Raw genomic sequence first — 18,232 nt, forward strand, 5'->3', positions numbered from 1 at the left:
CATTCAAACTGTTTGCTTTTTAAAGAAAAGCAAAACAACACAAAGAATAATCAGAAGAACCTATCTGTCATTGAATGGGGCCGTATTTTGTTTTACAAGAAACTTGCCTCAGAGTTTCTATACGAAGGTCCCTCGGTGAAGTAATCCTGAAAGAGCATCAAAACTAAAGAGGAGCGTCGGCCTGACCTAAAAGGACAATTTAATTTATTTTTTTGTGGAGCTGTTGTCATTTCGTAAAACGGCCAGTGAACGGAATCACGTTAACGAAACGAAGAATTTAGTAAGCGCATAGTCTTAATTTCTTACCAACACGGAATCGGTATCTAACGTTGGCTGGTCATACCTTTAGTTAGTCATCAGGTCTTCTATCGTGTGAGGTGGAGTACCAACCCCATTAACCCTGGTGTCAGTGTTACTATTGAGCCGCCAAAGGCCCCTGACAGGGCTCATGTAACGACTACTTACTTACATCAGTAACTAGTAACCAGGACTTCCAAAGCACGGATCATCTTACTTTCGGACAATCAGCTGATCAGCCTGTAATGTCCTAACCAAACTAGGGACCACAGAGTCATTTTTGTGATATGTCCCCACCGGGAATCGAACCCAAGACCTCCGGATCGTGACCCCAACGCTGAACCACTGGACCACGGATTTCGTTAATCATCAGGTAAGGAACATAATATATAGAATGTTTGACTAGCGGTATTCGACTATAAAATTTGTAGGTCACTGTAACGATCCTGCATGGAGGATTCCCGCGGCGCCTCAGGCGACAATGCTCTAGGGATCGGGGATGACGCAGGCAGACGAAATTGGAACAATGCGAACTAGTACGATTACTAACTGAAATTATTTAGAAACATGAATTATTTAACATTTAATTGAATAACAACTGCCTCCATGGCGTAGAGGTTAGAGCATTGGGCTCTGGCATCCTGGCTCTGGATCTGGCACTCCGGGTTCGATTCCCTGTGGGGACACTGTCGAACATCACTTTATGAGACAGGCTTTTGTTCCGTTATGATATCTGATTGTCCGAAAAAGTGACACATTAAGCCGTTGGTCCCGGGGACGCCTCCACCAACCCGCACTGAAGCAGTGCGTATGGAGCATACTCCACTCCATACCCACTCTGGTTAATTGAGAGGAAACCTGTGCCCATCAGTGACACGTATATAGGCTATTTGTGTTTTATGTAATTGATTAACACGGAAACTACACTAGACCCAAAAAAAAAACACACGAACAGAAAGAAGGACATTTGTTACAATACAATTAACAAAAGCTGTTTAACATAATTACGTATTTCTTCTGTTTTATAAAACAATCGTGTTTTAATTAGTTATTTATTAACCTTCGTTTCAATGGCAGATTTTGATGAGAGTAGGTATAGGTGAAAGTGGTATGTCAAGCTGGTGGTATGTAGCAAGTGAAATTCCGTGGTTTCTGAGTCCCCAATGGCAATGACGTGATCTTGTGTACAAATGGGTAGGTATATACAGAGTGTTAGTGACATCGCAACGACTTTGGGGGATGATTCAGACCATGCTCTGACTTGATATCAAGTGGAATTTTCCGTCGGAAAAGTATGGAACTAAAAATAATAAAAAAAAACATAAAAAATCATAAATTTTGCGACGGAAATTTCCACTTGTTAACTCAGAATCATGGTCTCAACCATCCCCCTCAGTATTCGTTACGGTGTCACTGACACCCATACTTACTTGTATGGCTACCTGTATGTACTTGTATGGGTGTAAGTGTTATCGTAACGAATACTGAGAGGGATGATTCAGCTCATTATTCTGAATTACTATCAGGTGGAATTTTCAATCGCAAAAGTATAGCATTGAAAATAATGTTAAACAACTAAAAAAAATCATTAATTTTGCGTCGGAAAATTCCACTTGATTTTAACTCAGAATCATGGTCTGAATCATCCCCCTCAGTATTCGTTACGATGTCACTAACACCCTGTATATGTTACGTATGTATGGATGTATGTAAAAAGTAGTAGCGTCTGTGCGACGTGTGTGGTGCAGTCGAGCAAAGAGTACATCTCTCATTATTGATGCAACAAATGACAGCAGCAGAGCGAGCAAACTGCTCAAAACGACGACTTCCTGTCAGAGTTTCTTGACCATTATTCAGACCCTCTATCAAAAGGATCAATCTTTGTGGTTTTCAATAAGAGTAAATGTAGTCTAGTTTAGAAAATTAATATTGATTTGAAGTGACGCACGGATACCATCGATTTTAAAGGGGCATTGTTAGTTACACGACATCGTTGTGTAATAATAACACCCGACAGTGTCGCCCTTGAAATTGCATGGTAGACCAAGCGGTCTACTTTGACAGTTACAGTTACAGCCTAACTGCTGAGTTAGGCTGTTTATGTATTTATATTTTTATCATGGACAGCATTTACTACTTGGACCAATTAAGAATTTAAGACCTGAGACAGCACGGAATCGTCATCCACCTGTACTTCTACCCACACACCTACTTGCCCAGAGTGACACATAACAAACTGAAAATGTGATGTGCTTTTTAAGGCACAAATAGATGATCGGACCTGTGCGGTCCAGCCGTTCGCGCCATACGATCGCACCGGACAACGAACTGTCCAGTCGTTTCCGAGCTAGAGGTGTGATGACGTCATACGACATGCCTCCGTTAAAAAAAACAAGCTAAAATCGCATTATTTGCAGCTTGCTACAACACAAGTAAAAAGAAAAGAGTCCTAATGGAGGGGTTCGATGCGCAAGGTGACCAAACCGGGTAATAATAATAATAATAATCTGTGGCACACGGCTAATCTACATGATCAAAATGGTGCGATACTAAACCGGGTTTGTGGTGTGGTAAGCACCAATTTGATCGTCTCTAACCAATATTACTATAGTTTATTGCTATATATACCCTATAAAGAAATGAACATGTAAATAAGGCTAAATAAACTTACCAGGTGGATCAGTGGCAGTAGTCGTATTTACACTGGTGACCTGAGTACTTGATGTCATCAAGCTTGGCCCTAAAAAGAAATACCAAATATTAGCCTATTAGGCCTTAATGGAAGTCCACCACTGCTTATTAGAATAGTTAGGGTACTTATTGCATATTTGTTCAAACACCTGAAGAGATTTCATCAGTTACTAGTTAATAAATTGGTAGATATAGAGTACTCACTAGTACGTATGCTAACAGTCACCGGGTGGTGAGGTCGTGATCTCATGACCAATACAGTGCGGTATCGGTCTGGCCGAGCATTGGTAGACAACCATGCCAGGGTGCCCACCAGTATTACCACCACCGCCACCATAAACTGCACCACTTCATCACCCACACCTTCTATTAGTGTCATTTTTAACTCTTCCACCCTGAAATTATTTTAATGTTTTGAAACAAAATAAATTACTTTGCAATATTTTTTTATTTTCTTTTATTGTTGTTGATCATAGCATGATGGACAACACCTATTATATGACTAAGAATTTATTTCCTTATTAATTGTGCGGAAGTTCTAATGGGTTCAACTTATTATGTTCATAGACTGATCATCATCATAAACCTACCACGTTCAGCAAGCATTTAAACACAATGTTATTTTATTATCCTCTAGCAAGATACCACTGAATACAAATATGCAGATTAAATTCTATTGCATGGTTTAGTCTAACATCTGCGTTATGAACGTAATAGCTAATAATTCAAGGTTTACTGATATTGCAAATCTACCGCGCGCAGACTGTCCACAAGCCCAAGGACGTACAGGTGGCTCGAAGTGCAACAACAAAACTTACCACACTCTATTTCTAAAACGTACCTATACAGATTATGCCAGGTGTTTACAAAAAATGCGATAATAAGTCCTCAAAGTGAAACGACATCTCGCGATTCCAGTCAAACGTAGCACATAAAAACACGGCACACTGTCGCACTTTAACGCACATGTAATAGACAAATACTAAGTATCCCACATTAAAATAATGACAAGATCGATATTTACTATGTAATTGCGAAAATAATAAACGTATTTCATTAGAAAACACGATAAGATGCACGACAGTTGATTTTTTTTTTTTTTTTTGGTTTGGTTTTCCCCGAAGGGTAAGGCAAAGGGAACTATGCCCATACAGCCATGTCTGACGTATTTTTTTTCTTGATGATTAATGAAATGATGAAAGGTGATGATGATGAAACCTAAGCCCCCACCCTCGGAGTAGACTCCTACTCCGAACCCCAAACGAATTAACTCAAAAGTCCGCATAAACTTTTGAGTTATGAAGCGGCTTCCTGACACGAAGCGAAAATAGGCAGATACACTTTGTTTATTGAATACTCCAATATAATAACACTCGCGAATGTCTTCCGACTAACTTAATGCGATCATTAACCACAAAACACCACTTCGTATTAATTATTTAGATTATTCAATGAAGAAAGCAACTGTCCCGTTCCCGCCTCCCGCCAAAAAGCCGCACGACAGTTGACGACAGACAAATGTCAAATTAGTTAAGTTTTTTTTTTTTTAATTTTTTTTTTTTTTTGTTTTGGTTTTCCCCGAAGGGTAAGGCAAAGGGAACTATGCCCATACAGCCATGTCTTACGTATTTTTTTTTCTTGATGATTAATGAAATGATGAAAGGTGATGAATGATGATGATGAAACCTAAGCCCCCACCCTCGGAGTAGACTCCTACTCCGAACCCCAAACGAATTAACTCAAAAGTCCGCATAAACTTTTGAGTTATGAAGCGGCTTCCCGGCACGAAGCGAAAATAGGCAGATACACTTTGTTTATTGAATACTCCAATATAATAACACTCGCGAATGTCTTCTGACTAACTTAATGCGATCATTAACCACAAAACACCACTTCGTATTAATTATTTAGATTACTCAATGAAGAAAGCAACTGTCCCATTCCCGTCTCCCGCCGAAAAGCCTTTTTTTTTTTTTTTTTTTTTTTTTTTTTTTTTTTAAGTTAACGGTTGTCAAAGCAAGAGGGCGCTGCTTTTGTTTTTCTACTTTTCTACATAGCAAAGACTTTTATCCTATACAGCCTCGTCCGATGTTGTTGATTTTCGTGACGTGGGACTCGAAACGTGGAAAAGTCCACGTGTCGTTGGTGCTCTTTATACCGCAGGAAGTAACATAGAAAGCCATTGAACCCTATAAAATAAAGGCCAAACGAAGGCCAGCTTTATCTACCCTTCGGGATAAACTAATGAACTATTATATTAAAAACTATAGTCTCACAAGTACTAGATATAAATGATTTATTTTTATTGAGAACATTCCAGGCTGCTGAAGTAATCACTTGCTTGATCTACAGTAAAATGATGGTGTGCTTCGGAAGGCATGTTATACAAGCTATTGCTTGCGGGTATGTAGGTAATTAGGTGTTCGGCAACTTACTGTGATGAGTTCAATTATTAATCTCACAATCCACACGATTAGAGGTCGATGAAGATATAAAGAATACGTACATATTATTTGAATTGTATATTTTATTTTATTAGCGTCAGACACCCTTGTAAGCGTACCTTAAAATAAAAATTGGTTTTATCAAGAATACTTAGATACAAGCCTCTTTTCAGCAACCGACACTTACTCCAACGCAGCTCTAAATGGAGTTAGGAAGTGTTTGAGCTAGTAGATACGAGAAATTATTGCACGCCCGCATTTTAATTAGTTAAATGTACCTATTACGTAACCGCGGAGGGTTGCTGTTGCTACAATGGTAATTAAACAAAACAATGCCATCACCTCTACTTCGAAAGGATACCTACAATACATAATCTGTTGTTTGGAGTTTGGAGCTAAATATAGTGTAGAAATTCCATACACTGCTCATAGTTCCGGGAAAACGGCAATCGAATCGAGTGATGCAAATGTTTTCAAAAACAAACAGGAAAAAATCGTAAAGCTTAATTTTATATATCTAGAAAAAATATATCAGTGCAATACATATTTACTAACTCAACAATGAAGACACGATAATGCCGAAATTTTACGAACATGCATGCATGACTTAAGAAAATTCGGATTTATTTCATGATATGGGCTCTTAATCATATCTACCTATCTTGAAACTTTGTATCAAGAGTGGCTGCATGCCATGTTCAGACAACTTGTGGCTCTGTCTATCCTATTGGGGATTGAGTGTGTATAAAGATAGAAATCCCGACAACGTAAGTAGGTAGGTACAAGAACAAATTAACTCTCTTACAACTAATTGTATGTATAATCCTATCCGTATGAGAATGTTGTAGGTACCTAACTTACACTATGTATAAGTAAGGTAAAAAAGTAAACCTAAGCACAACGGTTCGGTAGCTAAAAAAATACCGAAACGAATCCGAATCTCGTTTCATCTCAGTAGAAGTTGCATCATCTTGTTTTGTAACCTCCATGAATCAAAGGCAATTGGAGTATAATTTAATATATCTTTATTTACAATTTAAAGGATAATCTTGTACAAACATGAACGCCTTGCTATATATTTTTTTATACGAATAGCGATCGTGAAAATCAAGGAAATGCTTAGAAATTATTTACCATTCAATAAAAACCGACAGAGACAGAAATAGCATAAAAATCATTAGAAAAATAAGGACAGAAAATACGTACGACCTTTAACACGTCACTTAAGAGAATTTTTCATTTTACGCAAAAATTTTGACTCAACTCCATGATTTTTTAATTGAAATTGTTATGTTACTGTTGTTTGTAAAGTAATAAAAAGGAAAACGATAAACAATTGAAATAAATTATTCATATAAATTGTTGAATTTTAGTTTATTTTTAATTTATTTATTGTTAGTAGTTATCAGAACATTGCGAGTAACGAAACGTAATGTTGCATCAGCCGCCGCCGTGCGAATGAAAACATCCTTCCAATTTCCGCGGGTCACGAGTTAGTCATATGCGCACATTTGAAACGGGTTGAAAGTTTGCTGTAATATTATTTCTAAGGATTTCTGTTTTTCCTGGAAGTCTATACGTGATCACAGAATTTAGGGTGTTTAATTGATTTTAAAGTTTGTGTAGTGTGAATTGGGATAATTATTGAATATTCTATCTATTAGGTATATTAGTTGTTACCAGTCTGTAACTCTGGGTGGGAACATATTTTCACCGTGTTTATATTTGGTCTTATTGAGTTATAAGACCTCCGACAGTGGGAATTCTTGGAGAAAATTACAGAAGTCAAGGAAATATCCAGAGTGGTGGTTTTAGAACTGTATAACATGAGCTGTGTGTACACCAAACCATCCCAAAACCAGTACACGAATTATTGCGAGTCATTGCAGACCTCGCCGTATTGTCAGCAGATTTTGCATCGAATGAAGTTGTGGTCTATGCGAAAGGACAAGATTAAGAAATTTAAGACAACAGTTTTTAGACGACATATCAAGATGTAAGTATTTAAAATCACTTATTTACCTACGCATATAGGTATTCACGTCTAACAATGCCTTTGCTTGGAGTTTGCTAAGACCTCTTTGTCGTCGCAAAATAGGTATAAGGCCCTCAATTTGGATGAATTATACTCATACAGGTAGGTCAAATTTGGATGTTCAACCTAGTACATTTTCAATAATCTGGCTTCCAAGCAAATGCCTGACAAAATACACTTAGCCAAATCAAGGTATGTGGTATCTGCTATTCCATCCTATGATCTTATCCTAAGTGATCAGAGGTCTCCCAAAGTCCCAACTCTAGAAATTTCGATCTTCGATTCGTCCTTTTGTTGGAATTTCCAGATTTGGAAGCCCTTTTGCGATTAAGGCTTTCTGCGTCTTATCTATGTAGATATATTTGAGTTATTGAGCTTTTTGTCATCAATTCAGTGGCGGCCCTAAGGCGGTGTGAGGTGTGCCACCGCACCGGGCGCCGAACTAGGGGAGGCGCCAAAATCAACTAAGTCTGGTTCACCCTGGCCACAAACTAACTTCATCGGGTTAGATCGTACATACATAAATAGCCTATATACGTCCCACTGCTGGGCACAGGCCTCCTCTCAATCAACAAGGGTTAGATCGTAAACAACATTTTTTTTAAGGAGCTGAGGGGTGCTACTTTAAGGTCTAAATCTAAATATTTTGCCAAGGCCGCCACTGTATCAATTCATCGTTGTTTTATACACAGTAGTTAAAATCATTTTGAGTATACTTTGAAACTGGTTTCCAATCTTTAGATCACTATGTCATATGAATAAAATATACCTTTCTATATTTGCTAGATAGGTATAGTGGTTTGTAACTCTACAAAACCTGCTTTACAAAAAAGTGTGATTCCATGTAAAATCACGTGCGATGCAACGTTATGTTTCTTGCGTGGTCATGGATGAGAAGAACCTACCTAGGTAGGTGGGTACGAACATTGTAACATATCACAGAAATCTCTCACAACAAGTGTGTCGCTTTGGGCTATGTATTTACATCTTCGTTTTCTATTGTGTGGGTTGTGAGTTAGGTGAATAAGCAACCTCATCAACCCCGGTAAGGTTATTATTGAGCTGCCAAAGGCCCAAAGGTACCTATAGTTCACCATAATTCATATGTTATCTTTCTCTCTTTTTACATATCGTCGCCTTATAGTGAAAACCATGTACCTTCCTAAGCGTTTTTTGAAAAATCACATCCTGAAGAAAATCACTTCAACAAAAACCTCGATTTTTTCAATTACTTAATTTCAATCTGGGTACAAATTGAGACTACCAAAAACTATCGTGTCTATTGCAAGGGTTTGCTAACAAAAAAGATATCCCATTGTGATTTTTGAAAAAGGCGCTTAGTTAGCTAGTGGGTACGTGGTTTTCATTATAAGATGACAGGCGATATATTGTGTGCCTTTCCAAATAGAGAGGGTTAGGGTGGCTTAATAGTTAAAATATCTGCATGGAAATCAAACTCCTGACCACCGGATTCATAGTTCAGCAAACTTCATAAGCTACATCGTCACAGTTTCAATAACATCAAGTTACGTACCAACTTGAAATTTTTTTTATAAAATGCTTCTTGTTTTAAGCGGCAATTGGGGAAATCCAAGGAACAGTTGTACATATTAAAGTATTCAAAGTTAAAGAGTTCAGAGAAAGTGCGCAGAGGACACGAATTTTGTTAATTTTCCTGTCCGATGGTATTTCCAATGCGAAACATGTTTGAACAGGTCGTGATATAGCTGTAATCGCATTTCTTAATATGAAACGATATCACGGATTATATCACTTCCTACTGTAGGTCTAAATAGGTTGGATTGTTTTGTTTCGATGGTTTCGGGCTAAAATCTGTTCACTTCGATTCTACTGTATTTTATGATGAATTACTTAATCGAAATCATTGTCATTCCAAATCATAGGTATCTTTGGACTCTACAAAACATTATCTACAACTTCTACAAGTCATATGTATACTACCATAAATAGATGTAGAATACGTGGGTCTCATCGCAGTACTTAACCTTCGAAGTTGCTCGCAATCTGCAAGTCACGGTTGACGTCAAGGATATTCATATAATCTTAAACAAATTGTAGATATAAGCAATTTGTGATTGTGACGTGGCAAATGCCGCCGGTATCTGGCGCCGACAAACTGGAGGCCACAATGGGTGGACAAACTTCACTTGAATGAGAGGTGTATAATTTGTAATTGCGTGCTGGTTGAGTCAGATCTGCAAGTGTAGTATGTCGGTACCCACCTATCATTATGTTGATTCCCCAACCAAGTCCAATATTTTAATTACAAAACATAACTGATTCATACGAACATGACGTAATCGCGATAAAAATATGAAATTGTTTTAAATCACTGTTTAATAAATTCACTATTTACGAGCTAAATATTATGACTTTCGATGTACTTGTTCGTTTGCAAAGATAAGACAAAGACATGGCAAAAAGGGGAAAGGGTGGATCCAAATAAAAGCAGGTGCAATTTACTTTTTCTCTCAGTATTGCCCTAGCGCAGCGTCGTGGTCAAGCAAGCCGTACACGACACGGCTCTCAACCGCGTCGCGAATATAATATGTCCTAATGATGGATCTCTTACTGAGGTATTTTATTATAATGAATTAATGATGCAACGTTTTTAAACTATGTCATAAAATAAAACATTAAAATAAATCTTTATTTTTATAAAATAGGTACCAACTTAAAATAAAATTCTGCATTTTATTTCCTCATTGAATGCCTGATTCTGTAGCTAACTCCATAAAACGCGAATCATTTCCATTCTTCTAAATGCGCACAATTGCAGGAATAACCAACATTTTTTTTTATTTAATTGAGAAGAAAGAATCATTTAAAATGTCTCAACTAAATCGCTCAATTTCCCTTGTGATGTCTATCTGTAAGATAGACATTTATTTATTTGTCATTATTTAGAGTTCCTTGAACTTGGTTCAATGCCGCAAGTCAATGACAAATAAGTACCTATTTACTGATGATCTATAACGTTGTAGTATGGAAACTATCATGTTGTGACCTGTTCTTGTATTGTTTGCCAAGCTAACCATGAAGACAAGATAACATAGGAAGGGTCGATACAAATAAAAGCGAGTTCAATTTATTTTTTCTCTCAGTATTGACCGAACGCACCGTGATCGAGTCGTACACGGTACAACAATCACCCGCGTCGCGATATGGTAATGTCTTAATGATGGATCTCTTGCCGAGGTATATTATTATAATGAATTGATGATGAAATGTATTTAATGGATGTCTAATAAATAGCAATTGTATTTAAAATATGTACTAAAAATTAAATAAAACATTTTATTATAGCAGCAGGCTACTACAGTAGGTAGCCTATTTTGTACATTTACTTCCCTTCACCAAATGCGAATAAATGATTTCTTTTATCTTTTGCATTATTTTAGGAATATCCATGTATTTCCTACGTCTATTTGTCTGTAAATTCTCTATGCATATGAATAATTTACAAAACTTAAAAATACTGCGACTGATGCAAATAGAACTTTTGTTTATTTTTTGTAATTTATTTGGCATTGCGCACTTGAGATCGTTGAACTTGGTTCAATGTCGGAAGTAGGTATATGAGTAATACCTGCTGATGATGATCTATTAATGTTCTATGATCGAAACATGTTGGGACCTGTTTATGGTACTTAATGTTTCTAGATTATTATTTCAGGGATTACAAAATTACAACAGCATCATAACATTTAAGTCTCATCAAGTGGGCAAAATTATATAAATTATAATATTATAATAACAATAGTAAACATTTTCACTTTGAACTTTCACATTCTGCTACTTTTTTAACTAAAGCTAGTAGGCCACTTGCTAAGGAATTGCTACAAAGTAAAATAGGTAAAATACCTAATTAGCAAGAAAGCTGAACGCACATTGAGGCGTTTTTGAGTGCTCTATCTCTAGAGTACTCTGGATTTCGGCTTGAAGCTATATTTTAGGGACAGGGAAGGTATTATGGAGCAAAAATAGTTAGGTTTATGAATATATTATTTCATCCAGATGCGTCCTATGTTGTGCGCCCTACGTTATTTTTTGGTAGATACCTATTTGTTTTATCGGCCGAGGTCTTTGTATCCAGAGAAGTTTGTCGGAATATCTGTCTTCAATATGTCCATGGCAGAAAAATAACAAATATTGTTAAGAGAATTATATAACAAATACATTTTATAGTACTAAAATATACAAGTCATCCAAAAACAGCAAAAATGTTATCGGCGTTTTCATGCCGCGTAAATCCCCGATAGCAAGTTTCGACATACATATACACACATTTTATCAACTTATACATCTATCTATATCAACGCAGTACTTTAGTTCAGTTTGTATTATTGTATGCCGTGTGGGGAACCCACGGAAAGGTCTCGTGACCCATGTTATTCAACGCCTCCCATTGGCTTGGTTAGTTGACGTCATTTCTGTGGACCAATAGAAGGCCACGTAAGGATATTTTTAGAACGCAAAGTTGAATGGTGGGGAATGAGGAAAACTGTACAAGCTTCCAACGCCGCCGCGCGAATATTGCACAATATTTTCCGAGTTCGGGGAGAGAACACGCGCGCTTCGCGGTTTAAAATCTCTTTTGCGCTCTAAAAGTAAAGCAAAGCAAAGTTATTACGCGCACTAGCGAGTTTCGGCTACTGCGCGTTGTTTTTAAAAGTTTCTACAACTCTAGTGCATTCTTTTAAAAGGACTGCTGGCGTTACAGTATTTGTTCGTAACAAGGTATGTTTATCTACTTTTAATAACTTATCAAAATATCCAATGTCATTAAACCATTATAATTATATGTTGAGTATTGCACAACATTTAACAACACGCACCTATTCTCGAAAGTACTTTTTCAAATAAGAAAGTTGGATCACACTGACCTATTTGTGGATTCAGACAAGTTTGAACATGTTGCGATCACGTTTCGACTTGCGTCGTAGTTATTAGGTAGAAGACACTTATAATAATAAGTCCGTTCTTCCCGAACATGCTCGAACAACCTAGATATAAACAAAAATCACTCACTACATGAAGTTTGATCATTGCATTTTTTCTAAATAGGTACACTTATTGGTTTGTGAGACGTATGTAACTTCTCTTTTTTATAGTGTGATAGGTACTTGTGCTGGAATGGCACCACCGCAGGTATCAGAAGTGGGGTTCATAGGTTATTATTAGTTGGTTGAATTGAATGCGTAGCCGGGTTTAGTAAAGGGCATTTGGGCTACTATAAAGGATGACTGGTGCCTTTAAATTGCTGCACACGAATGCGCGACTACTCTATACTATTTGTATCATGCTAGTTGCGATTGTTATGCGCAGCAATTTTATGAAAAGACCCTTTTTTCATAAAATTTGGGAAGGATGAGGTCTAGTCATTATTAAGTTTAGTTGATAGGTCTTACTCGATCTTAGTATTCTAAAACTTGAAACTATTTCAAGAAAAGTTTACTTCGTATGTAAATATCTTGTTTACATGAAAGGCAGGAATGTACAAAATTCGAAGATATTCGATTTTCAGATTAGGCATTCTGCCAAGGTACGGATGAGTCACAATTTTAGGAGACTGCAGAGTTTCTTACATCGTGTCGTTTCCCCCAGCCCACTAGCCAGATCGATAATACTGTGTAGGCGACGAAACATTAGTCACCAAGGCTTTGAGTAGGTACTTACTAGATACCTACATGAGGATTCGATAACCACTTATCAAATTGGTCACATCTATTACTTACTTTGTTTTTTACTTTGAAATTTTATTTGTTTATCGTTGATGACATACTTGAGCTTAAGGATACCTTTATATATCTTAATTACTTATGAAATTCAAACATGTTTCATTAATTTCTGTTTTTGTTTGTTCCAGGCCTACAGTCGTTACAGTTACTTGGGTGGGAGCCTAAAGAGCTACAATTTCATTAGGAGCTCACGACGAGTTCGAACAAGTAAGTACTCCCACTTCAGTGGGTTTTTCCCAATATTTGTCTGTTTTCAGCTTGCAGATGCAGATAGAAATGAACATTCAAGATGTCAAGCTTAAAGAAAACCAAATCTACAAAAGCATAGTAGTTCTTGCCAAAGAGTATCAAATTCTTAAAACTACAAAAGCTGATTCAATCTTATTATTCATATTTTCACTTTAACTGAATTCAAAGAAGTTAGAATCATCAAATATATTAGAAAGTGTTATATTATAAAAATTCTATCTCCATAGTTGTTATTAGTAAAAAAATATAATATCTTGCATGACATCCCAGTTCGTCGAATCATCCAATCCACATTTCCATTTAATCGCATTCATTTACACAACTTATCATTTCATGGTGCCTATATCAAAATCTGAAGTTAGTTCCTATTGCGTCGTACTTGTAAATCGATTGCGCCTCTAGCCTATCGCACGATAACGGAATTGCGCGAACTCATCAGATAACAGGTCCACTAATGATACTTCAATTTACACAGTACGTAATGGAAAAATTAAGTATGCGACCATATCAAACGCATTATCATTACTTTGTCCATTTTATTTCAATATACTCTAGTTATAGTTATTAATTATACTACCTAGTACTCCTTAAGTATTTTACTTGATTGCAGCAGGACGCAATAATGGCCTCCCTTTTTCATAAGGGGTATTTGAGCCGTACTGTCCGTCTTTATACTTAATAACTATATATATTATAATTAGATTTAAAACTCTTAAGTTTAGAAAGCTACTAATATTAGACTTTAGATTATAGTTTACAAAATATAGCTTTACTAGAATAAAAGTTTCCTAATTACTTCGACCTAATTAGGTAAATGATTTTGATTGGCGCCACAAAAACCATATTCTGAACGGTGGGAATGCTACTGAGGTGTTGATTGCGTTACTTACACGAACATTACCATTGGATAGACGAACTACTGCTATTACTATACTATATAAAAATATTTTGTTTTAATATTTATGCAGTCATTATGTCAAGTTTATATCATGCTTGAAAATATAGTATCTTATAAAACACATTAACAACAACTAAATATTATCTTTCAAATATCGATCTCTATATTAGAACTTGTATCTGCATGTATGTATATTTATAAAATATATGGGGGTAGTCCATATCGGGACACATCCCGGTCATAATCTCAGATCATCTGGCTTATCCTTAACAAATGTCATTCATACTACTAGCACCAAAAATGAAATTTCCTCTTTCGTAATACAAAAACAATATGATATTTTCCCTTCACTTTTCTTTCTCTCCACCCTGCTTCATAAAAATATGCACATTATGTTACGTCGTATCATTTCTGTTTGTAGTTCTATACAAAATGGTTGCTCAAAAGATCACCTGTCCGTGTCCGAGCGACGATATCGGAAGTCAGTACGACACAAACACCAAAAGATATGGTTTTTTCGCAAACGAGTCTCAATACTCACAGTCATTTGAAAGTGGTAGAGCTAAATCGTTTAAAGCCAGAGAAGGTGAACGGCACAACCGGAGTGATTACCGGCGGAAATACTCAACCAGCGGAACCTCAGCCTGCGCCCACCACCAGCTTTTCAGAGGTAAGGAGTTCGTCGGACGTGAGTACCCTAACTATAGCTACCATGTAATTACTATTAGGTTATCTTTAGTTTCCTTCACACTCGTAAATACACGCTCACGTGACATTTTAAATTTTCAGGTATTTTTGAAACCGGAGCCCCAATTCGAGAGCACAATGTTCAACGAAACCGATTGCGAATTCTTCCAAGATCTGGTAAAGTGGTGCTCAGATCCCGCGAAGGAAGAACTGGTCGAGACTGGTAAGTATTCACCACCAAAATGCAATTATGGGACTATTTTAACTGTTAAATCTAAAGATGTACTAATAAGTTATTTTTTTTACAGATTCCCTAAAACAACGTGAAGAAAGCTCACACAACACTGACACACTACACACAACATTCTCGCCGCAAGGCTGGGATGTATTGGACGTTAACTCTCCAGTCCAGGCAGGGTATTACAACACTACACCTAATGACCCACTGTCACCTACTATGAGCGGATTGCCCACATTTGATAGCAAATTCTCCTTTAAAACTGACGAGGAAGACACGAAAAACTTACAATACAAAGAACAAATGTGGGATATACCAAACCTGCCTGTGGTGTTAGGGGACTTAGCGTCTGAGGAGATGGCCGATTTTAACCCGAACCCCATAACGGGGGAAGTCGGCTTCTACAATCACACTTTCGAGTTACACGACACAGAATACACTCCAGCAATGAACACACAGAAAATGTTACTCATGGACGAAGAGGATTCCGTCGACCTGAAACTGAATGCAGTAATACCAAGTGAGGTCGAGAACAACAACATTGTGGTCACGGAATGCATCATCGGCGATAAAGGAGTTTTGGAGAGGCGTCGCCCAGATCGGCGCGGTGCCGGACTCACTCTCGAGGTGCCGCCAGCCGCGCCGTGGGCGGCAGGGACTATCAGTACACCTGAAGTCCTCAGTTACGTCGAGCAATTGGAAAAGGAGAAAGGACCTATACCAATAGCGGTAAGTAATTCTAGTACAAATATATCCAGTAAGGTTCATAGGAAAGCGAATAAATTCGACATTTGTAAGTTGAAAAACCAAAACTAATTGACTGTTTATTTCTATCATTACAGAGACCAACTCAGCCATGGCCATTGCAGGACATGGGATATGTGTCCACTGTTACAAGCTCGGAGATTACATCAATTCCACCATCAGACTACGAGCCCAACACTCCTAAGAGCGAATCTCATCTGGAATCCGACGTAGAAGACGCGAAATCCTGCTCCAGCTCAAGAAAGCGTCGCAACAGTGAAGATTCAGATGAAACTTATACGCCTTACACAGAATACACACCTCGCAAGTATAAGAGAAGAAAGCCTTCCATACCGATAAAAGATATGATACTAGCTCTGGAAGAGTCACAGCAGCTGCGGAAGGCGAAGCGAGGTCGCCCTCCGAAAAGAAGAGAAAGCACAGTTTCGTCAGTGTGCAGTATGGATGACAACACATCGACCGCGTCTACACATGAATTAGTATATAGGAGACAAAGAGATAAAAATAATGAAGCATCTAAAAGATCGCGAATGAACAGGAAACTCAAAGAACTCCAAACGGAACAGTTAGCAATAGAGCTAGAAGAAAGAAATAAAAAATTGAAAGTTAAAGCCGACATACTAGAAGATATGACAAAAAGATTGAAAGATGCATTAATGACAGCAATATTGCAAAAATAAATAGGTACAGTATATTTGGTCACTAAATTGTACAAAAGTTGAAACTTTGAGTTTCCTGGTCGTTCTTGGGACATCTATCACTGAGATAATGTTGTAATTACTTACTTGTAAAAAAGTACATTCGTGGTGCCTATATTTGTTTCCTGAATGTATCACGAATATAAGTAGTTTGCGATGTTTTCGAAGATTATGGGTAGATTACAGTAGTTATAAAATAGCAATGCATTTAAGGCTAATTTTATTGTAAAAAAATTACTAAATAAATGTAAAAAAAAACAGAATATACCTACTGATAAATAAATATAGAATTTAAGAAATTAATAAGTTATTTAAAATTGATGTGTGTTATATCTTGAATATGTTTTTTTATTACTATTATTGGTAGTTTGTGCTACATCCATACTAGTTAATTGATGTATTATTGTTAATCTTAGACAATGTTACGTAGGTACGTAATGTACTAGTAATACTTATATAAAAAGTACTAATCTGATGTAGTTTAAGAGTTCTAGCTAAGATTACAAAAATTGGAAACATGTAATGCATGCTATTAAAAAGGTTTTTATTGGTATATTCTTTCTTCTATTATGAAATAAATAATTACTACTACAATAAAATAATTACAGTACCACAATATTTTGTTTATTTTTCATATTATTCACCAGACTTTCAATAATAAATAATAGACTTCTAGAATAGGTAAATGAAGATTTATATTATTTTTCCTTCCTTCAAGAATTATGACTAGGTTAAATTAATAGTAATGTGTCAACGAATTTTTTTTCCTAGGTTAATTCCCATTACACAGTAAATTTGCGTGAGAGAAAAACCCAGTACACAAAAGAAAAAGTTTTACCTATTTACCTACCAATTGTTAGGCTAGTGGGTGAGATGCGGGTTAACCTCTCATCTGCCGGAACGCGGATCTCGACCAGACACAATGTAAAATCTATTGTGTCTGGTATCTCGGCAGATGAGAGGTTAAGGTCAATGGTCAACTGATTTCAAGTTAAAAAATGTTATTTGTATTTAACATTTCTTAGGACTCAAACCAGATATAAGTAGGTACATACATACTTAGATCAAGACTGCTTTTGTGTACCCAGACGTAAAAGTCCATCCCTAGTTACTGGCTAACGAATATATACGGTTGAAACCAGTTTTAAAAAAGCGAAATGAATTCCAATTGTGTGTGTATTTCGGTACCCCCTCCGGTTGATTGAGGGGAGGCCTGTGCCCAGCAGTGGGACGTATATAGGCAGTTTATGTATGTGTATTTCGGTAGAATAAATTCAGAACTAAATATCTAGAGCATACGCTACCCTATAGGATATAATCATTCGCTAGGTACGGACACGTTTTTGAGGGGCTGTATGTACCTCAAGCAAGACGCAAGTGTTGGAGGTACCGACAGAGAGTTTTAGGTCATTTTGGTCAATATCCTAAGTTCTACGAATACAAATTTTCAGCTAGTTATTTTATCTTT

General features: G+C 36.9%; 2 protein-coding genes across 8 annotated transcripts in view; one reads left to right on the forward strand and one right to left on the reverse strand.

Annotated features, from left to right (window-relative positions):
- LOC126370084 (transmembrane and ubiquitin-like domain-containing protein 1) overlaps positions 1-18,232 on the reverse strand; it is a 30,708-nt gene that overhangs the window by 11,950 nt on the left and 526 nt on the right. For 3 of the 5 annotated variants that reach the window (XM_050014803.1, XM_050014798.1, XM_050014802.1), the window contains exons 2-3: positions 3,193-3,383; positions 2,969-3,037 (exon numbers count right to left, since the gene is read on the reverse strand). In XM_050014803.1, coding sequence (XP_049870760.1) covers positions 2,969-3,037; positions 3,193-3,383 — 260 coding nt within the window. Of the gene's footprint in view, positions 1-2,968; positions 3,038-3,192; positions 3,384-3,578; positions 3,711-3,829; positions 4,071-18,232 lie in introns of those variants that run through there. The other 2 variants (XM_050014799.1, XM_050014801.1) reach the window with 2 other exon arrangements.
- Positions 6,954-17,380, forward strand: LOC126370067 (uncharacterized). 3 transcript variants are annotated; one of them, XM_050014716.1, is made up of 6 exons: positions 6,954-7,428; positions 13,358-13,436; positions 14,798-15,046; positions 15,166-15,286; positions 15,372-16,030; positions 16,144-17,380. In XM_050014716.1, the coding sequence occupies exons 3-6, from the start codon at positions 14,885-14,887 to the stop codon at positions 16,744-16,746; spliced, it is 1,545 nt and encodes a 514-aa protein (XP_049870673.1). In that variant the 5' UTR covers positions 6,954-7,428; positions 13,358-13,436; positions 14,798-14,884; the 3' UTR covers positions 16,747-17,380. The 3 variants fall into 3 exon arrangements, with proteins under 3 accessions (XP_049870673.1, XP_049870674.1, XP_049870672.1); XM_050014717.1 differs by lacking the exon at positions 6,954-7,428 and adding an exon at positions 10,666-10,686; XM_050014715.1 differs by lacking the exon at positions 6,954-7,428 and adding an exon at positions 12,015-12,228.

The sequence above is a fragment of the Pectinophora gossypiella genome, chromosome 10 (genome assembly GCF_024362695.1).
Source record: "Pectinophora gossypiella chromosome 10, ilPecGoss1.1, whole genome shotgun sequence".
Taxonomy (NCBI): Eukaryota; Metazoa; Arthropoda; class Insecta; order Lepidoptera; family Gelechiidae; genus Pectinophora; species Pectinophora gossypiella.